This window comes from Poromitra crassiceps (genome assembly GCF_964638095.1).
Source record: "Poromitra crassiceps genome assembly, chromosome: 1".
Classification (NCBI taxonomy): Eukaryota; Metazoa; Chordata; class Actinopteri; order Beryciformes; family Melamphaidae; genus Poromitra; species Poromitra crassiceps.
Window position 1 is genome coordinate 34,922,172 of NC_139623.1, and position 22,513 is coordinate 34,944,684.

The following is a 22,513-nucleotide window of genomic DNA, read 5'->3' on the forward strand; positions in this document are numbered from 1 at the left end:
ACGGAGGAAGCAGATAATGAGTCAGATTTCTAGTTTCGTATGAGCCACGGCGGCCAGTGGGGCGAAAAAACAGCTTGCAAAGGCTTTTCCAAAACACAGAAAATGAAAATGTCTCTAGTAGTAGTAGTAGTAGTAGAACAGTATTATACATTATTGTAGGTGTGTACAAACTCCAGCTAAATAGCAGTAGGTAGGTAGGTAGGTAGTAGGTGGGCAGGTGCGTTTGGATGGCTGGCGTAGGACAATAAAGCAAGGACTAGACAATGATGTCAGAAACAGGAAGCACAGATTGGGATTCTGGGTCCCACTATCAGATGACTGTACCAGTCTGCGTTCCCCAATGGATTCAACCAAACGCTTACTGTAGTAGGAGGGGAGCAGAATGGCAGAGGATTGGAGCTGAGCTATCAAGTGAAAGCGGAAGGGAAAAATATAATATTATTTTCTGTTGCTGATATGCACTTTATATTGAGGCAAAATCCATAGTCCCTTATAATTATTGTGCAGTTACATTTTTGGGACAGTTTGTTGATTAATTCAACTTTGGTCAAGATTTCAACAAAGCGCTTCGGGTGCTAGATCGATCTCATCAAGAGCTGTAATGTCATTATGTGTCTCTTTTTCTTCTTCTGTCAAAATCATGCATAAGCCTGCAGCACGCGCTACTGTGAATGAACACCACTGCACTTGGCTATCTGGATAAAAGTTGCTTTCACTGGTGCCACTTTGTGTCACTGACTGAGTGAAAATTAACGAAATGCCCCAAGAGAGAAGCTGCGGCCACAGCTGAAATTAATTCACGACTAAAGATTCTGAAGCATTGGCCAATCCTGACTTCATTGACCCAACGGCAGCCGTGAAGCAGTTTCTCATTGGATAAAACAGGTACAGAGGAAGAGACATCCTATGAACAGCATCCTGATACCCTTCAGGTAAAGAGGAAGAGACATCCTATGAACAGCATCCTGATTACCCTTCTGGTTCCCCAAAAGCATCTCGGTGCAATGATCACTTTTTGACCTTAAAACTGGGGCAGGCACCAAATTTTTCATGCACCGGCGACAGAATTTACAAATTATTTTCGTTATTTCACCAGCCAAACAACAACAAATAATCCTAAAATGGTGGTTGTTTACCTGCCCAAGTAGCTGGTACAATAGAACCAACCACAGCTGAAAATTGCCCATTAGTTTGCTGCCAAAAAAATAAGGTCCAAACATGATCTTTGCACTGCAGAGGGAATTCTGAGGAACCCAGCCCGGTTTGTGCAGTGACGTCTTTCCAAAAAGCCTCACATCAATATAGCAGCAGCAGCAGATACTCGGTGGTACAGCAGCTTTATGAATATAGGCGAGGTTCCAATTACCTACAGCAATCCACACTGGCTTTTCTAGCTTTTCAACAGAGGTTCATGGCGGAGGCAGCTTGCTGTTACGTGCACAAAACCCACCAGGCGTTCCTCTGGTGCAGCAGTCATGGTTTGTGCACCTGGAGAGAGGGTTATGCTCTGACATGCACTAGTGCACCACTTGGTATTCAACAGTGTATTATCCGTTATGCGTAATGTGTTGACCATGCAGTCCAAGTGGTAAGCTAGCACTAGAAGAGCATAACCTCTGATTTTCCACTAGATCTGCTGCTGATACCCACACCCATGCTCTGCTCTGAGGCTGAACTTAACACACGAACAAACAGACATGTTCACACTGTGACTGGTATTACAGATTAAACCCGTAAAAAAACAAAAAAACAAAAACAAATCCAGGTCACATAGCGTCAACATTTTTGTTTGTGTGGTTATCCAACCTGAGAGAGCCACCAAGCTGTTGCAAACCTGAAAGATCATCAGTTCACATTTTGGGCTGTGTGCCAACACTTGTACTAGCATAAAACACAGAGGACAGTGATGTTCTGAATGACAAGCTTTTCGCAATTGGATATTGATTAAAAAAAAAGACTCCAAACTACAGTAGCTACGAAGCGGAAGGAGAGGGCATTGTAGCCACACTGTAAATATATAACCAGTTTGTATTAACCAGGGCTGCACAATACCGAAAAAGCAAAATTGCAATATTCACAATTGCAATTTTCTAAATTGTTTGTTTTGTTTGTTTCAGCTGGAAGTTACAAACGGGAGAGAATCTTTTGTTGTATTCAAAAACAGCATTTTATTTATTTTTTTGCCAGCATTGTGCAGCCCGAGTATCTGCTACTACATGTTAAGACCGTAAATGAGAGGCCTTGTCTAAGAACACTGTCTACAAAGTCAGGCTACTCTGAACACTGAATATTGAAACCAAGTCTACATTTCACCGTCTTAGCAACACGTAAACGGTAACACTACCCGGTGGAGGGCTCGCACTCCACCCAAACCTCTCTTCAGACCACAAGAAAGTTACTATTGTTGTTGTGTGTGTGTTGTTATGGTCAGTTTCCATGAGGGTGGTAGCCATCGTAGAAGTCCACATTCCTCCATCTATCCTGTATTTAACATATTATATCTTATATAAGTGTAGAACTAACTCAGTATACTGTTAACGCAATAACTTGCTTGCCAGACTACTCGTTAAACCTCAAGGCGGTCTGAAAACCTCTTGAGCGCGGAGGAACAATGGCGTGAAGCTTCTACGACAGCTCCATCTGAGGGACGACGGACACGGAGATCCTCCAGTGTCGCCAGCAATAAATAATCTTCTTCTGCTGTGAGGGGGTTTCACTCTGAGTAAGCTCACACTTCCTGATGCGGTCAAGACCACATAGACATAAAAAACTAGTCATCTTGTACATTACAACCCTGTTATACCAGCTCTGATGTGTGTGTACATGTTTGTGAGTATGTGGAGTGTGTGTACGCAGTTCAGCAGCATTTGGCTTTTTCTGAAGGGGGTTTAATGTGTGTGTGCACGTGTTACGGAGAGTTTAATGACCAACACCAGCCAATGGGGCGACGGCTGATAATTCGAACACGCCTTGGAAGCAGATGCGGTAGACTCCAGGTGGTTGCTTATTGGCGGTGGTGTGGCGGACATTATAGCGCGCACCCCCCCCCCCCCCCCCCCCCCCGGCACAGGAGGGTAAAACGTGGCGATGACACGGATTAAACCGACAGAGTTAAGTCTGACATCATTATCTAACGTTCTTCATCTGGAAACCAGAGACGGAGTGGGTGTGTATGTGCGTGTATTTTTGTGTGTAGATAAGAAGTAAATACGCTGCCTTAATACACAGATCTGTTCTTTGGCGTGGTCACTTCAGAAGAGAGAGAACTAGAGGAAGTAGATTGGACTCGCACCTCTATGTAAGTCTCTGGTCATCAGGCCTGGGTCAAACAGCCCTTAAAACACTTTCTATAAGTTATTTCAGCCTGTTAGGTTTCAGATGGGCGGGGTTCCTCGCAGGACAGTGCCCTAAGTGCAAGACAATCACAAGAAAGTCAGTTTAATATACTTTTTTTGTGTTTGACCACCTACTTGACATTATCTGCATTGTCCTGGCTCAGCAAACCCCCCCCCACCTGGGACCCCAGGCGAGATAAAACTAACATGAATTATTTGTTAAGACTATTTAACCCAGGGTTGATGGTCACATGGATTATACTGAGAGAGGAAACATGCTCAGTAGTAGTCGTGTAGGAGTTCAAACAGTGAAGCTTGCCAAATAAGGAAGTTTCTAGACATACACACATCGCTTTCTATATATATACTGAATATGATATAAAATATGTATAGTAACTTCGTATTACGATGCTTTTTCGATAAATTTGTAACCTTTTATTCTTCTGCTTTTTTATTTTTTATTTTTTTTAACCCCTGAGAAAATACCGTGGACTGCTTTTAAGTACAAAATACAACTCTCTGAGAGAACAACAAAAAAAGTTCTTCAAAAATGAAACAAATTTACAAACAACTCAATTCAAGAACTTAGAGTGCAGGCCTCTGAAGCTGAGTAGAACATTGTCATCATTCATCTAACAGGAGGAACGACTGCAGCAGAGCCGTGGATTAGAAGAGCTTGGCCGCTGCGGGTTTCAGCAGCAGCCATGTTGGCGCCACACCCCTTCTCCGTGGCTGTGGCTAAGTGTGTGCTAACGCCACGCCAGCTGAGCTCATCATGGAAATAATATGAAGGGCGTAGATGGATACACACAGGTCCTCCAGGTACTTGCAAGGCACAGCTAACTCATCTCTCTTCATGCCTGTCGTCTTAAAACGGCACTATGCAATTTTTGCACACTGGCAAGCGAGAGGTAATCTTTTTTTAAACTGATGTCAGTAAACTGCGCACAGCACGCTCACAGCCGGTCTGTGACTGTTCTATACAAGGGACAAGAGAGGCAGAAGATGTAATGTTATCCATTAAAAGTGTATGTTTTCCTTTGGTTTCTTTTTAGGTTTTAAGATGCTCATAAAACATGTATTTTCCAGTTCTGATTTCTCGCTCCCTATGCAGGATGATTTCCCGCCAGTGACCGTACCCGAGAATAGAGTGAATCTACAGCGACTCAATTAATGGGTATGTGACACTCTTCTAACGCCTAGTCCAACGTTGTGTTTTATGCTGATGAGACTGGTGTATTTTTACATAAAAATCATGCATAATCCAGCTTTAAATGACTGATTCTCACCATTTTTCTGATTGTTGACAGTGCAAACAGGCTAATAAAAATACAAAATACCAACAAGGACACATGGTTTGCATGGAGTTTACCAGTGTGTATCCAGCTAGCGCTTCGTTTAGCCTTTTTATCCTCACTTCTCCACATGGATCTGTTGCTGCAGCCAACTGTTCAAGGTGTGAGAGCAGAGGCAGCGACCAAACCCTCTTCCTCGGCGGCTCTGGACTCCAGTAATCTAGTTAAGGGGGCACAGAACATGTGAACATGTAGGCAGCACTTTGCACTGATAGTACTATGTGTGGCTCTGCTTTGCTAACTGTTGCAGATGCTTTTGTTGATTAATGGCAAGCGCTGCATTTACATCCTTAATTCAGGCACTAGACAATTGTTAAGGTGGCAGGAGCCCGATGCTGGCTAAACTCAGTAACCAATTCAACGGGATCTCCTTCAGCTTGATTGTTATAAATCAGATTGAGAAACAACTGATTGACTTACTTACTGATTGTTTGGTTGATTGAGAAGGTCGGGGTGTTATGGGGGAGGCAACGGGACAGGGCGAGCGACAGAAGGCACAGAGTTTCTAGAATAATGTTTCTCCAATGATTCAGGCAAAAAAATTCAAATTTAAAATAAAATTTAAAATGGAACTCAGGATTAGGAAGAATTTGAAAGCAGCTGACAAGAGAGCAAATATTTTAACAACGGCTGTTAAGAGAGCAAAGGGATTTGCTTATGTGTCAGTGTGTGTGTGAGTGTGTGTGTGTGTGTGTGAGAGAGTGTTTGTTCATGTGTGACAATCCGAATGAGCACCAGGGTTGGGGTCAATCTATTTTCTATTAAATTATTTGATTGGAAACTTGAAAATCTGGAGATCTGTTCTTCAAATCTACCGTGTTGAAAACTAAGGCTTTATTTTTTAATTTTGTGAATTGTACCTTCAGTTACATTTTGAAGTGAGTGACATTGACAAGCCCCCCAACCCTGAGTGAGCATGTATTATACACACACCTGTTTATAGTACAGCTGCTATGACTGTAGCTAGTTGTGCTTTTCAAGGCTAAAGACATTATTCCGCGATACCTTCTGTACATATTCAGACCAACTCTGAAGTGAAATTGTCTTTCCACTGAATGTAATTCAAGAAAACATGGACTCATTGGATGCAACTTAGGCCATGAAGACCAAGCATAAAGAAGACCCTGAAACCAGCTTGAACAATAATGCCCCGAAGTATTCATCCCCAATTCTGGCTGTAACCGCGGACAACAGAAGGCTGCCAGAAATGGATACTTCAACGCCTAAAACAAAAGAGACTGAAATACCAAAACTAAAACTAAAATGTAAGATTTGTTTCCTATTTGTTTAACATATAGCATCTTATGGTAAGCTAACAACAAACTATGGTCTGGTGGAGTAGCTAAACGACGGGCTAACAGCTACATTCAAATTCCCCCAAAAAACAAAGCAGGTAAGTGCATTTGACTGAAGAGATTTTCCACTGGTAAATATGACAGGGATTTGGTTGAACAAAGCCATCCAGCCGTTTTTTATACTGTTTTATACCGGGCACAGATGGAGAGACGATTAGCCCAGTGGGCCTCAAAGACTGGGACTCTGCTTGGATAACGGTGTGTGTGTGTGTGTGTTCTGGTTGATGGTGTGTGTGTGTGTGTGTGTGTGTGTGTGTGTGTGTGTGTGTGTGTGTGTGTGTGTGTGTGTGTGTGTGTGTGTATGTGCGACTGTGTATGTCCGAGAGTCTCAGTTCTTTATGACGCCAGCACGCTCCTCCTCAGCAGGTCCTCGTTGGCGGAGTGCAGCTGTGGGAGGCGGAGCTTGCGTTCGGCAGGGCGCGTGTCCGAGTCGCTCTGCTCGCCATCAGAAAAGTACCCGTCAGTCTCGGTGGCGTCCAGCAGGGACGTTTCCTTTCCGGGGAAGGGCGGGTCTCTCTCTGAGCGCCGTGTAGACTCTGCCCCCGCTAAGGCTCCGCCCCTCCCTCTGGATTTACCGTGGCGGGACAGGCGCAGACGCAGGGTGCCGCCGCCACGCGGGACGCCCCCCGCCTCGGGTGTGGTGACCCCGGGGCTGCGGGGCGGAGTGGGGGACGAACTCGGGGCGAGGCTGCTGGTCTCGCTCCTGCCGTGCACGCTGTCCCACCGGTCCTCTGAGATGTGACAGGAATCCATTTTGGAGATGGGGGGCTGCGGTGGCGGGTCGGCGCTCCTAGTCTGGTGGTGCTTAAGGTGGTGGTGGTGGTGCAGCACCTTGGACGAGCCTCTGGACCGCTCCCCTCTCCGGCCTGCGTGGCTGGGCCTCTCCTCAGCCACCACGCTCCCCCAGGGGCTCTTGGCTGTGGAGGGGCTGCTGGCCGCGGAGGCGGCCACGGCGGAGAGCGGGCTGTCGGGCCGGGCAGGGCCGCTGGAGCGGGGGAGCCCGCGGCCGCGAGGCTTGCTGCCCCCCCGGGGCTTGCGGCCCAGCTGGGGCGTCTTCCAAGTGGACTGCATGGAGTTCTCCATCATCAGATTCAGCAGGCTCTCCTCGCCCTGCAGGAGCTGCAGGAGGAGAGGAGAGATGAGGAGGTGAGACAGACAGAGGGGAGGAGAGCGGAATGGAAGAGGAGGGGAGATGGGAGGGCACGATGTGAAAGCAGGGACAGGGAAAGTGGATATAGGAGTTTCGGGAAAGAAAGAGAGGAATAGGTCAGAGAGGGGAAAGAAGAGAGGTGAATCAGTTCATCTTAAAAGGGCAGTATTGTAGCGATTTCGATAACTAAAATGAGTGAGCATGTTGGTCCTTGGTCAACGGGATTGTCCCTTTGGTCTGATGTTTTTTTTTTTTTTTTTTACAATATTTCCCCCCCCCCCCGATTTTTTTATCCCATTTTTATCCCCCATTAGTGTTAATTTATATTTATCCTGGTTGCTGCTCCACCCTCTGCCGATCTGGGGAGAGCCAAAAGCTGGCTCCATGCTTCCTCCGAGACATGGGCAGTTAGCCAGCCGCTTCTTTTCACCTGACAGGGGAAGCTTCACCGGTAGGACATAGCACGTGGGAGGATCACGCTATCCCAACAAGTTCCCCTCCCTCCGAACAGGCACCCTTCACGACCAGAGGAGGCACCACATCAGCAACCAGGATATTGCATGTTTTGGTGAAGGGGTTCCTATATGAAGGAAACCCCCGGGAGGCACGGGAAGAACATGCAAACTCCACACAGAAAGGCCCTTTTGACGACCCCACCCGGGCGGTGGGCACTCGAGGACATGCGGACGGGCATGCATTCCTTCAGCGTTCACAGCGTCCCAGGTGGGAATCGAACACAGGACCTTTGAGCTGTGAGGCGACAGCGCTTACCACTGCTCCACCGTACCCCCCTTGGTCTGATGGTTAACGTGTTGCACTTGTGAATGTCAGACCCGGGTTCAATACCAGCCTCGCCTGTGCCGTTACAGTATGATTTATAACCATAATGTAACTGCAGTGGTTTGATAGGGGTATTGATCAATAACAATGACTCCTGAGATTTCTGGCATTCAAAACTCACTTTCTGGCATTTACTGTTTTGGAAAAAAAACTCTCACCAGCTCCTGCTCACATTTTCAATTGTTACAGTATTTATGTGGGTGATTTTCATTTTTAGGAACTGTAGTAAGATACCCAAAATTAAGCTAGAAAGAGTGGTTTAGTAAACTCCTCCTTTGTATGTTAATATAGTCTCCACCTCCTCCCCCTCCTGAGGATTAAATACAGTCGACACCCTTGTAAAAGGAAGTATTGCTGCTACAATATCACAGGGGATGTAGTCAATACTTCCATGCGCATGTTCAGTAATAAATCATGGATTCTTCTAAGCAAATAGTGTTGGTTATTTAGTAAGTAAGTTAATTCTTACAACAGAACTCAACACCATCCTAACTAAAATCAAATGGTGTATTTTTATTTTGTTGATATTCATAAAATATCCTTCAATCACTACTAGATTTGAACACACTTTGCATAAAACTAAAGCCAACAGCGTAGGTTTGATTTGAACATTGGTACTGTAGGGACTTGCATTTATGATAGATTTCTGGCATCCACTTCATGTAATCTAGCCTTAATTTATAGATAGTTACGGTAGCCAACACAGTCATTAACAGACACACAGATACTGTAAGGGTGTAGCACATTAATAAATCCTTCACTCAAATTTTCCAGCTGAATGGGACTTTTTGTTTTAAGGCAGGTAGCCTACTGTACTGTTGTCTATTCAAACCAATGATCTATAAACATGTAGGTAATAATAACAAATAAGATATCCATTAACTCATTGAGTGCCAGCCACTTTTGGAGAACGGACGCTCCCAGTGCCAGAGATTCAGAGCGTTTTCAGTGATTTCTCGAGGCCCACAGAATATTGTGTGATATTACTATGTAAACACCGAACACGCACAAAGAACGATGAGACTCTATTGTATCATCAGCAAAAAAAAGTTTATTGATACCATTTTCCGTTCTTTAGTTATGAGCCGGAGAAGTTAAGTTGTTTTGAGCAAAAACATGCGTTTCAAATTAGAAGCTGAGATATTCCGCCTTTTGTGAAATGAAGCATTTCAAGCACATTCACTGAGTCTGAAGCTAATATTTTCTGATGTAGTGACGTGGTGTAGTTGTGTGGTGCCCTGCGTGCCCCACCCCCCTCTCCCCCCCTCAGCTGCAAACTCCTCCCCACACTAACACACAGCCTCACGCACCCAGCGTCTATTTTCGGAGTGCTCCGTTTTTGTGCGCCGGCTCCCAGCGCGACACGGAAAAGCCAAACCGGACTGCTGAGAATGGTTTGGCCCTTCGGCGTCGGGTGCTGCTTTTCTGGCGGCTAATCGTGTGGAGAAACTATGCAGACAGACAGACAGAGGCAGAGGGGCTCAGTTGTGGGCGCGGATTGACTGATGTTCGCAGCCACCGTCAGCTCCAGACAGAGCAATCTATATGGCTCTGGCTGCAGCATGAGCGGTTTCTCTTTCATCACAGGGGTTTTTCCTGCTGTTTTCCTGACCTTCCTCTAATCTGGAGAGCACTGTCGCCACCTAATGAGTCCGTAAAATAGGTTATACACCTTCAATAGCTACAGTATTTGTACAGGAGATGCAGGAGGCTTTGATCCATGTCCCACCGCCAAAAAACGCATTTGACGTCGATCAACATCATTGGCACTCAACGTCACTATTTACTTTGACGTCGATCGACGTCATTGGCACTTAATGAGTTAATCACAGTTCTTCTGGAACTGTCAGGAAGCATCTCTGTTCACTCTCACACATGCCACAATACTGAACATCACAACTGATATCACCAAGTCTCAGTCTGTGACCCAGAACCTCCACCACCAGCCTCTCCTCTGTCTGAGCTACCTGGCTGGACTGCTTCTGTCATCTGACAAAATAATACATGTATGCCATAGGAAGAGTGACACATGTTATGAGTATTTATGCAGACTTAATTAGTTGAGTAGGCCATTGTGATTATTATACATCACCAGCCTAACATAACATGTCACAATACTGAACCTGGCTGGACTGCTTCTGTCGCCTGACAAAATATTACATTGATGAATGCCATAAGGAGTGAACATGTATATTATTAGTTGAGTTGAGTATTATAATTATTACTACTACTACTACAACTACAACTACTATTGTTGAGTGACTCTGCAAATTAGCAATTCAGAAAATATATATTCCTTGAGTTACTTACATTTTGACAAAAAAAAGTTCCTAATGTCCCCAGCAGCCAACTTTTTTTTGGGTGCCATTCTCCTGAGCTGACCAAACCACCAAATTTACACACAGACACACACACACACACACGCACGCGGGCGCGCACACACACACACACACACGCGCGCGCGAGCGAGCGCGCGCACACACACACACAAACGGCTAGGCAATACATCATCCATCATGCTGGCCAGCTAGTTACTAACTAAGCAGGACTCAAGAGGAATAACAACAAAAACAGGTATGAATGTCTATGAAAGTACTAAACGCATTGATAGTACTAGTGCAGTGCCTGTTTCCCCCATTCACCACCCCGTGGGTGTTCGACCCCCCCCCCAGTGCATTCAGTCTGGTCCCCCTAAGCGCACTCCCCAAGATTGAAGTCGATCTGACAGACGCTTCTCGAGATACGCGAAGAACAGATATACAGAAATCGATTGGACGGACAGTACTGGAGATAAGTGAAAGCTGTGATCTTATTGGTTGAATTGCACAAAGTTTACCACTGCAATTTCTCGGGTTCCCAGCAACGCACCTGGCAAGTTGAAGTCGATCAGACCAATGGTTCTCAAGACAAACCGCTTTTTGTGTTGCTAGTAGGTGGCACTATTACTATGCATAAGTCCAAATTGCATGAAATGCGGCACCGCATTCCAGCAAGCGCACTCCGCAAGTTTGAAGTCAATCGGACGAATGTTTCTCAAGATAAACTGCTTTTTGTGTTGCCAGTAGGTGGCACTATGTCAAATTGCAAGAAATTCAGGACTACACTACATCGGGTTCCCAGCAGCACACTCCCCAAGTTTGAAGTAAATCGGATGAACGATTCTCGAGATAAACCGCTTTTTGTGTTGGCAGTAGGTGGCATTGTGCCGAATTGCACAAAATTCAGCACTGCTCTATGTCAGGTTCCCAGCAGCACACCCCCCAAGTTTGAAGTCGATCAAATGAATGGCTATTGAGGTAAATGAAGTCAATCGGACAAATGTTTGTCGAGATAAACTGCTTTTTGTGTTGCCAGTAGGTGGCGGCACTATGTCAAATTGCAAGCAATTCAGCACTGCACTACATAAGAGTTCCCAGCAACACTGCTTTTTGTGTTGCCAGTAGGTCGCGCTATGTCAAATTACAAGAAATTCAGCACTGTACTACGTTGAGTTCACAGCAGCACACTCCCCAAGTTTGAAGTCAATCGGATGAATGGCTATCGAGATAAACCGCTTTTTGTGTTGCCAGTAGGTGGCGCTATGCCAAATTGCACAGAATTCAGCACTGCAATGTGTCGAGTTCCCATCAGCGCACTCCCCAAATTTGAAGTCGATCGGACAAACGGCTCTTGAGATAAACCACATTTTTGTTGCCAGTAGGTGGCGCTATGCCGAATTGCATGAAAATAGGTCACTGCACTCCGTCAGGTCCCCCTTAGCGCACTCCCCAAGTTTGAAGTCGATCCGACCAATGGTTCTCTTGATAGTGTGTACTGGCTAGAGTTACTTACTGTATGGTCACTCGTCACTCTTCTTCACAGGGAAACGTGCAATGCGGTAACTCACTGAAATAAACTAGCGTTTAGGCTAAACAAACACTGTTTGCTGCGTAGCAACACGACACAGCTATTTATGTCAGTCACTCTGACCATTTGCAGACCGAATAATTGGCGAGACACTGCAAAGCTCTGCCAGATGGACTGGTAGCGGATGCTTCCTGGTGCCTGAAATGCACATGTGTGACTCTCAACCAAAGACACAAGACGGAAGCGAGATGGTTCACAGCATAGCTACTTCTGTAGTAGTACTACATCAGTAGACACTGACAGACAAAACTATTATTGTCAACCAAAAAAATAATAATTCAGAGCCTTGATTATTGGCCCTACCCAAATCTATGCCCATGACTAAAGCGCTGTTAAACTTGCAGCTGACCAAGAGCAAGGTGAAACAATCAGGAAAACAATTAGTTAAATAGAGTTGTCACCAAACTAGAATTTTGACTTTGCACCAAAGTGTTTTGTCGGCTCTGTACGTGAAATAGTGGCACCTGTTTGTCAACCAGTTTAGATTGGGACTGGGATTTAGTTTGCCCTGTATTATATTGTATTGTATTGTATTGTATTGTATTGTACTGTACGGTACGGTACGGTACGGTACGGTATACTGTATATCTTTATATATATTCAGATTCAGATTCATTTATTAAGGACTGCACAACAAGTCGGCAGAATTTACTTTCGGTACAGCAATTGTTAAGCACATGAATATTGTGTCAGCATGAGACATTACAGTACATAGACAGACATATGACAACATAAATACAGAACATTCATCATATACATTGCTGGAGAGGTATGCAGTGATATTTCAGAGGTGAGTGGAGTTCAGAAACCTGATGGCAGTGGGGAAAAAACTGTTTTTGAATCGTGTTGTTTTGGTGGAAATTGATCTGTAGCGCCGTCCAGAGGGCAACAGTTGGAACAGGTGATTGGCTGGGTGAGATGGGTCAGAAACTATTTTTTGTGCTCGTGTGATTGTCCGTTTATGGTAGAGAGTGTCTAGTGATGGGAGTGGGGTACCTATAATTTTTGAAGCTTTTTGCACCAAAAGAAATTCCTTGTACATTGTACTTGTTGAATGAAGTTTCTTATTCTGATTATGATCAAGACTGACACTGTTTAACTTTGTTGGATTTTTGGCCTGAAGTGGTCCACACAGTCAAGAGCCAGACTGCATCTCTGTTTATTCCAATCCTTCTTCTTTTATCTATTTCAATGTATGTGTCATCTGCATCGTAACTCCCTCTGGATGTAACGTTCAAAATAAATTTTAGCTCGCAAAACATTTCATCCAAATTTCCATTGTCAATTGTATCTTTTTATTTTATTTTATCTTATTTTTGGGGGGAATTTTTATGGTTTATTGATAGAGATACAGTGTGAGAGAGACAGGAATGTATGGGAGGGAGAGAGGGGAAGGCATGCAGCAAATGATCGCGGGCCGGATTCGAACCCGAGTCGCTGCAGGCAGGACTGAGCCTTATGTGGTACGCGCTCTACTCGCTGAGCGACCGGGACACACCCCTTGAAGTGTATCTTTTGGGACGATACTGAAATAGTATCTAAAATTTAGATACTACTTCAGTCAAATGGTTATTGTGACAATGCGATACTTAAAGGGATAGGCCAACTTTTTACGTACATGGTTTTATTTTCCATCTGTGTGCAGTAACAACTGTGGTACAGCACCTCACTGCTAATAGCTTAGGGCTACAATGGCAGTCAATGGGATATTAGCCTACTTCCGTCGCCCAAAATGCACATTCAAACAGGGCCATAAACACTCACATGTACATGTTGTGACTCGTGTACTCACCACGTGATGAAATAATAATCCGAAATTACGTCAAACTGTCATTTTCGCAGTAAATCCAGACTGAGAACAAAACAAAGAGTAACCAAACTAACAGGAGTGTACAACCGAAGTTATTTCCTCGTTTGCCATGTGGCGCATGCGCTGTGTGCAGTTATCAGTAGCTACAGTGCATGCGCACTGCACAAAGCTATTAGCAGTGAGGTGCTGTACCACAGTACTGCACGCAGATGGAAAATAAAGCCATGTACGTTCTAGTTTTAATATACACAATATGGCAAATGGCCTAAACTCCCAAAAAGTTGGCCTATCCCTTTAAACTTTGGGGCCTCCTGAGACTGAAGGCCTACCTGGTGGGAGAGCAGGCTGGCGCTCTTGTCCCGGTGCTGGGCGCCCAGAGCCCACTGGCTCAGCATGTCATCAGCGGTGATCTGAACCGACTGGGCCAGCCAGCTGTCAAACAGAGAGCTGTCCAATGGGAAGGACTTCGACAAACCTGAGGGCAGGGGCAGGGAGGTAAGGAGAGAGAGAGAGAGGGAGAGGGAGACAGAAGGATGCAGAGGGGTGAGTAAGGGATAGAGAGAAGAGGGGGAGAGGGAGGAAGAGGGAGAGAATCAGAAGAGTCTCCTTTACATACAGTTCAGAAAAAGAAAAAAAAAAGAACAGAGAATGCTGTTGCACTCATTCAGTGGATTGCAGGGAATTGTTTTTCAAATCAAGTAAAAAAAGTTGAAGGCATAAACAGAGCAAGAGCACCAAGGCCTTTCAGACCCCAAATACAAGATATTTGTGCCAACATTAAAACACAAGTTTCAGTTGAGTTCAATTCACTTTCAGTTCCCTCCATTCAAAACTCAACATTTTCCCACACAACATCACACATGTGACAGGTGGAAACCAGGGGCCGGATTCACAAAACGGTAAGAAAAAAAACTTCTCAAGTGCCATTTTTGTCTTAACTTTAGTCTTAACACATTGAGTGCCACAGCGCTTCAGTAAAATTGTCTGGAGCCTGTGCCAGATTCACTTCCATTCAGTTAAACAGCTATAGAATTTTTTCTATTAGGGCTATATGGACAGGGCTGGACTCTAATGAAACATTGGACACTCCTGCTTCTTTCAAAGAAGAAATTTTGTTTCTAGACAGTTCCATTATGAAATGACAGCCTCTGAAAGAAGAGCACTTTCAAGGGTTTTCTGCTGTCTTTTTTTACTTTTCAAGATAAAGTCACTTTTATGAATACTTTTTGCACTCTAATTTCAAGCGCATTCACTGACTCTGGCTGGTGTTTTCTGATGTGGTGGCGTGGTGTAGTTCTGTGCAGCCTGCGTGCCCCACCCCCCTCTCCCCCCCTCTCCACCCCTGAGCTGCGGGCTCCTCCCCACACGCACACAGTCTATTTTCGCGGCCTCCGTTTTTGCCCCGGGCGGATCCCAGCGCAACAAGGAAATGGCAAACGGGACTGCAGGAAGAGGTTTGGCCGTTCGGCTTCGGGTGCTGCCTTTCTGGCAGGTAATCGTGTGGAGGAACTATATGCAGACGGATGGACAGAGGCAGAAGAGCTCAGTTGTGGGCGCGGATCGCAGCCAACTGTCAGCTGCAGACAGAGCAATCTATATGGCTCTGGCTGCAGCATGCATCGGTTTCCCCTTTGATCGCGGCTTTCTCCGCTTTCTCCTGCACAAAGTAAAGGATCTGAGGTGGGTGGCGCAGCTCCCGTGTAGATTTTTAAGGTGGCGCCGTGTGATCCCTTGAAGGGATTCATGCTCACTGGCTGGGTACGACCTTAAACAGCAGAATTATGGAATAATATGAATTATGATTTTAGGACATCCACAGACGTCCTTGGCACTTCTCGTTACTTTTTTTTAGGACGTCCACAGACGTCCTTGGCACTCAATGTGTTAAGAAAAAAGATAGGAAAAAAGGCTATTCTCAAAAACAGTTCTTATGTATTTTCTTAACTTTCTTCTTATGTTTCTTCCTAAGAAGAAACTTAGGAAGAAAAGGTATTCTTGAAATGAAAGTTCTCAAATTTGTTCTTGATTTTTTTCTTAACTTTAACAGCCCTTCCCCTGTCTTAAAATTCTTACAGTGAAAAGTTAAGCCTCTAATATCATATAAACACATGTTACACAAGTAGGTTCTAGTTCAAAGTCTACATAGGTTCCCTTACACCCAAATTAAGATTAACATTTATTGTACAGCTTTATTTGGTGTTGGGTCACTCTGCCTATCTAGCTTATTTTCTTTGTTAGCTTATTTATTCGCTAGCTTATTTTCAACAGACATGAACTAGCTTATTTGCTAGCTTATTCTCATGCTGAAAATAAGCTAACAAACAAACAAGCTAGCCTTAAGCTAGCAAAGAAAATTAGCTAGAGGCCTACTTGACTATCTTATTTACAACAGACATGACCTGTAAATAGGTTTTGTAGATGGAAGCACTTTGGGTTGCCTCCTATATCCTCATTTCCTACGTAGCCTCAATGGCAGTATGGCTAAGGTTTATTAATTCAGACTCATCTTAAGAAGTTATTAAGTGGGAAAATGTAAGAAGTTTGTAAGAAATGAGATGGTTACTAAGAAAATATTGAGGAATTGCACTTAAGAGCCTTCTTAGGAACTTCCTAAATTTTCCTCTTATGTAATTTCTTAAGATCTATCTTAAGAACACATTGGTGAAGCCGGCCCCAGGACTGGACAATTATATTCTCTTTCTCTTATCTAGTCACTTTCTGTAATGCTGAAGTAAACACAGACAAAAACCTATTGAAGTTTTAGGCATTGAGCACACTTATCCAAAGCAATTTGCACTGACACTAGACTGTATGGAGCCACACAAGTCTAAATACTGCTTGGTGTTCGTATTTTTTCGTATCATTTACAAATCATTCGTGATACCTTTGTGTATTTGCTCGGAAAATGAGACCATGGTTGAGATGATTGATAGCCTCTATCCCACACCAGTGGTATGGTTATAACTAGTGTTTCTCAAAATTAATATTGCATTTCCCACAAACCCCATTGGTTCCTGTCAGAAAGAAGATGTTGTTACTTGTTCCAACTCTTTTGCAATTTGGGTTCATATGCGTTCTGGTGTCCTCCATGATGTGTTTGACTCCCTCAGTTTGCGCTAAGAGAACAGAGCCCTCTAACGGAGCCATGGTTGTAACACCACATATTCGGGTGAGTCAGTCAGTCAGTCAGTCCGGAATGCTACACCGCTTGACCAATCACCACCAAATTTTTAATGTAGCATGGACAGACAGAGCCACTGACAACCTTTTTTGCAATGTCAGCACTTTCATTGCCACTTGCGGCTATATTTCTGTCCATTTTCTGCTGCATCTAGTGGCATTCGACACAGGCGCCATTGGCCTGTACAGGATCTGTACTTGTTATGTGCTGGAAAGCAATCTCACTTTGAGCCGTAAACCAATCCAGCAGATTTCCCACAAAATCCACCATGTACTGTACATGCAGAATGTAATTTGCACTGTAGAGACCAGTAGGGGCTGCCAATCCTCTCACTGATATTCTTCATGTTTGTTTATGGCAATTAATATCTCATAATTAATGTGGTCATGATTTATTGATGTTAAAATGCATCACATAGCACCTTTAAATAATGTACATTTTCGCCATATCACCCAGTCTTAACTCATTGAGTGCCAATGACGACAATCGTCGTCAATTCGATTAGTGGCGTAAAGTGCCAATGACGACGATTGTCGTCAATTGCATTTTTTGACGGTGGGACGTGGATCAAAGCCTATTACATCTCCTATAAAAATATGGGAGCTATTGAAGGTGTATAACCTATTTTACAGACCCATTAGGGCGGCTTTAGCTCAGAAGGTAGAGCGGGTTGGCCAATGACGCAAGGGTTGGCGGTTCGATCCCCGCTCCCTCCCAGCTGCTGTCGTTGTGTCCTTGGGCAAGACACTTAACCCTCCTTGCTCCTGATGGTGTGTAGGCACCCTGCGTGGCAGCCTGCCGCCATCGGTGTATGAATGGGTGAATGTAGACTACCTACTGATTGTAAAGCGCTTTGGATAAAAGCACTATATAAATGCAGGCCATTTATTTTACCATTTACCATTAGGTGGCGACAGTGCTCTCCAGATTAGAGAAAGGTCAGGAAAACAGCAGGAAAAAGCCCCGTGATGAAAGAGAAACCGCTCATGCTGCAGATGGCTCTGGCTGCAGCTGACGTTGGCTGCGAAGAGCAGTCAATCCGCGCCCACAACTGAGCCCCTCTGCCTCTGTCTGTCTGTCTGCATAGTTTCTCCACACGATTAGCCGCCAGAAAGGCAGCACCCGACGCCGAAGGGCCAAACCATTCTCAGCAGTCCGGTTTGGCTTTTCCGTGTCGCGCTGGGAGCCGGCGCACAAAAACGGAGCGCTCCGAAAATAGACTGGGTGCGTGAGGCTGTGTGTTAGTGTGGGGAGGAGTTTGCAGCTGAGGAGGGGAGAGAGGGGTGGGGCACGCAGGGCACCACACAACTACACCACGTCACTACATCAGAAAATATTAGCTTCAGACTCAGTGAATGTGCTTGAAATGCTTCATTTCACAAAAGGCGGAATATCTCAGCTTCTAATTTGAAATGTGTCTTTTTGCTCAAAACAACCTATCTTCTCCGGCTCATAACTAAAGGACGGAAAATGGTATCAATAAACTTTGGTTTGGTTTGCAGATGATAGAAGAGAGTCTCATCGTTCTTTGTGCGTGTTCGGTGTTTACATAGTAATATCACACAATATTCTGTGGGCCTCGAGAAATCACTGAAAACGCTCTGAAACTCTGGCACTGGGAGCGTCCGTTCTCCAAAAGTGGCTGGCACTCAATGAGTTAAGAGCTTTAGGGCCCTATCTTCGCAAAGCGGTAATTTAGCATTTGCGCTCGTTTAACACCTAACCCTAACCCTTTAACGCCAAGCAATGCAAATTGGGGGCGTGCACAACCGCATGCCTGTTATAATTGTACTGGACATAGGCGTGCCACATGCCAAACCAGGCGTTTCAGCGCAAAAATGTGGGATAGATGGCGTTATCCTATCGTCAGCAGCGCGCAATTACTTTACGCTAAGAGCTTTTAAAAGCACCTCCTACATGCTAAATACCTCCATGGTGCGCTGCACAGTGCAAAGTAAAATTCCTTTTGGATATGTCATTACGCACAACCTTGCCACGCCAGGACATCAAATTCTGCTGCTAAAATTGGGTATTAGCAGATAATTCAGTGAGGCAATCAACTATAACTCACTGAGAAACCTTTATCACATCGCAAAGAGGCAAATTAATTGAGAAAACTTGTTGGACAATGGACATAGGCTATTCACCTTCACCTATCCCATAACCTGGAGGGTCGTTGGCACCACAGACGATCTGTCAATAAGCTCTCTCCATCTCTCTCTGTCCTCGGCATGAGTGAGTCCACTCTATTACGCATGGAGAGAATTACACCATATTGCATGCCTCACGCAAACAGCATTCACGAGACGGGAATCTGATTGGTTTTGATTAACGTAATTGAAGCATTGCCTGGCCACACCTGTGAATAATTCTGGTACTTAAGACTGCCCAAATCCCATTTGCGCTGGCATTTTGGGGGTGCAGATGATTTGGCACGGCTCTAATTTGCGCCTGTGGGGCTGTTTTAACTTAGAAAACAGGGAGGTCACGTCTACCCAGACAATTATATCACTTTTAAACAGTTACATTTCTGTATAAATCATTACAATATGCTCCCGTGAGCAGGGATGCGTTTAGCTGTTGCCGGGCGGGGGTGCAAAACTCGGCATAACACCTGGACACTGGCGCAAGGCAGACTGCTATCTTCCCTGCCACAGGTGCGCAAGGGCAAATGGGGGATATCGCCTGTACCAAGATAGGGCTCTTAATGTCTGTCAGAGAAAAAACAACAAACTGGAGACAGTGACATTCACAGTATTTCGGGATAAGCACTAAATCCAAACATGACGTTCCTGCTGCTTCATCAATAATGAAGATTTAAACCCATTTACAGCAGAAATCCTGTTTCCTGTCTCCATCCCAACAATGCATTCTCCACGCTCCGGTCTGTGCACACAGAACTGTCATCGCCCAGCAGTGTGTCGTGTGTGTATATATGTGTATGTGAATGTGTGTATTTGCAGATAAAGCTCTGTGTGTGTGTGTGTGTGTGTGTGTGTGTGTGTGTGTGTGTGTGTGTGTGTGTGTGTGTGTGTGTGTGTGTCTGTATAATTAGGAGATTTTCATGGCTCCTTTTCTATCATTGTGGGCTGTAAAAGTGCTGCTAAAGCACTGTGTGTCTGACTGTGGCATTTTAGTCTTCCTCACTCTGACACGCATGCACACACACACAATGCAGAGAGCGGTGCTGGAGGAGAAACGACGGTGGCGGTGGTGGGTGGTTGGCGGAGGAGGGGGTCCCATCAGCTTATGCGTTGCTTCTCTTGTGTTCCCACAGAATAGGATGCCCATAGTTTGGGTAGCTTATATTTTACTAGTTACATTCTTCTAAAGATGGAGGTGGAAGAGCTCACTCTGCCTTGCTCTTCCACAGTTGTCAAATTGTAGTGAAATTTAACTTTTTCATTTAGCTTGAATTAGACTTGAATCTCTCTAAAAGTGGTTCTTCTTAACCTTTTTGGCTAGTATTCCCTTCTTCAGGTTGTTTAATTTAATTATCCGAGGAGGCTGAGAGGCTGAAAACTATTCAGTACTTCAAAATAATAGATACAGTATATTCTGTTCTTTCCTACTGCATACATCATGTTGCAACCAACCTCAAAATGATCTCACAAGAGATAACGACTGCTGTACAAGACTACTGGGAGGTCGGCTGTACCCACTCTGGCCCACACTGAACCACTGGCCAAACCAACCACAAGGCCATGTAAACCTCATCAGAGATGCAGGTAATGCTGACCAAGGACTTCCACATAAACACATTACATACTTAAGGCCCACTTCTGATTGTTAAAACAGTTCCGAGGACCACCTTCCCAGATAAATGAAAGAGAGGGAAAAAAGTAAATGAAATTATGCATTTTAATTGGAAGTGTTTGATCTATGTAATTCTTGAGGACATTTAGATGTAAAAAAAATAATAATAATAACTAGCTGTAATCACACTTTTTTATTTTATTTTATTTTATTTTTATTAATATATTTGGCAATACCACTGCCTCTGTGGCCCACTACACAGTGCTCTGAGGCCCACCAGTGGGCCATGACCCAGTGGTTGAGAATAGCTGGTCTAGATAATACTCCAAGGTGGGATAGATTTTGGTGAGGGAAAAACTGGTATGGCCATTTTCAAAGGGGTCCCTCGACCTCTCACCTCAAGATATCTGAATGAGAAGGGGTTCTATGAGTACCCATGAGTCTCCTCTTTACAGACATATCCACTTTATGCTAATCCCATAGTCAGAATTCTGAGTTTAAAGTCAGAATTCTGACTTGGGACCTGTCTACATCCTCCAACCGCACTCAGTGCCACCCTTATTTGAGTCTGTGCCCCCCTTGACCACGCCAGTCAAAATGGCCTGGACACGCCACACATTACAAAGTACAGTACACACAATGTTTCTGTCCTGGGTTGGATTGATCAAATCCGGTTTCTCTTTTCTCTACTCCTCTCTCTCCCCTGTATCTTCTTCACTGCCTAGATTCATCTGCCAAGCAGGACGGCAGGAGGTGCTGTTAGGGTGGCTTTGCCAACTATTCTCCATACACACACACACACACACACACACACACACACACACACACACACACACTCACACACACACAGAGCCAGTCATTTCCATGACGCAGCATGTCTCTGACAAAGAGAGAGAGAGAGAGAAAAAAGGGGAAAAAACAGACGAATGGTGAGGAAGACAGGAGGGGGTGACAGAAGAGACTAGCAGCAGTGAAGAAGTAAAAAGGAAAACCTCTAATATACACACAGTGCAGAATCATTGTAATCATATATATTTTCATAAACAGTGTGTAAAACATGCCTCCGTAGACTGTTACTATAGTGCCTTTTAAACATGAACTCTGGATCATGTCCTGCTAGAGAGAGCAGGATATTTTCAGGTTTTGCCTTTCTAAACATCAGGGGTCTTTGTTAAGAAACAACTGGATATGAGCCGTTTTTTCTGCCAGTGGGCTGGGGGGGGGGGGGGGGGGGGGCGGCGGCGCGGTAGCATCTATCGAAAACAAGAAATGTGATAGGAAGCAGCTGTAGCTATGAGGCAGTCAAAATAGTGGTCGCACCGTCGTCAATCACTGTGGGTGATCTATTTTACAAGTGGCAACTAGTCATATCTGACTAGTTTTAAATGTAGGCTATTTCTCCCCACAAAAGTTTGATAGCCTATCAGTCAGTCAGCTCCTATCCTCTACGCAGTGGAGAGGCACACAACACTGCCTGCTGATATAATTGGCTGCATCACGTTAGCGACAAATCTGGAGACTTCAAAAAGCATGCCGTTGGTTTTAACGGAGTCCATTCCAACGAGGGGTGGCAATGTGCCAAAAAATGAGCGCTTCACATTGCTACATAAAGCAGGCGCAGCCCAGTCAAAATAGTGGTCGGACTGTCGTCAATCACTGTGGGTGATTTATTTTACAAGTGGCATTTCAAGTCATATCTAACTACGGTAGTTTTCAATGTATTTCTCCCCACACAAGTTAGGCTTTTTCTGACATGGGAGCAAGCAAGCAGCAGCAGCAGCAGACCTGATGCACTGGACCTGCCTGGCTGCAGCTGAAGCGCATT

The 22,513-nt window shown here is 44.7% G+C and overlaps 1 protein-coding gene across 1 annotated transcript in view; it reads right to left on the reverse strand.

Annotated features, from left to right (window-relative positions):
• Nucleotides 1-3,812: 3,812 nt before the first annotated feature.
• jade2 (jade family PHD finger 2) overlaps nucleotides 3,813-22,513 on the reverse strand; it is a 557,810-nt gene continuing 539,109 nt past the window's right edge. The window contains exons 14-15 of the mRNA XM_083635683.1: nucleotides 14,081-14,226; nucleotides 3,813-7,164 (exon numbers count right to left, since the gene is read on the reverse strand). Of these exons, the coding sequence (XP_083491809.1) occupies nucleotides 6,382-7,164; nucleotides 14,081-14,226 (929 nt within the window). The 3' untranslated portion in view covers nucleotides 3,813-6,381. The remainder of the gene's footprint in view (nucleotides 7,165-14,080; nucleotides 14,227-22,513) is intronic.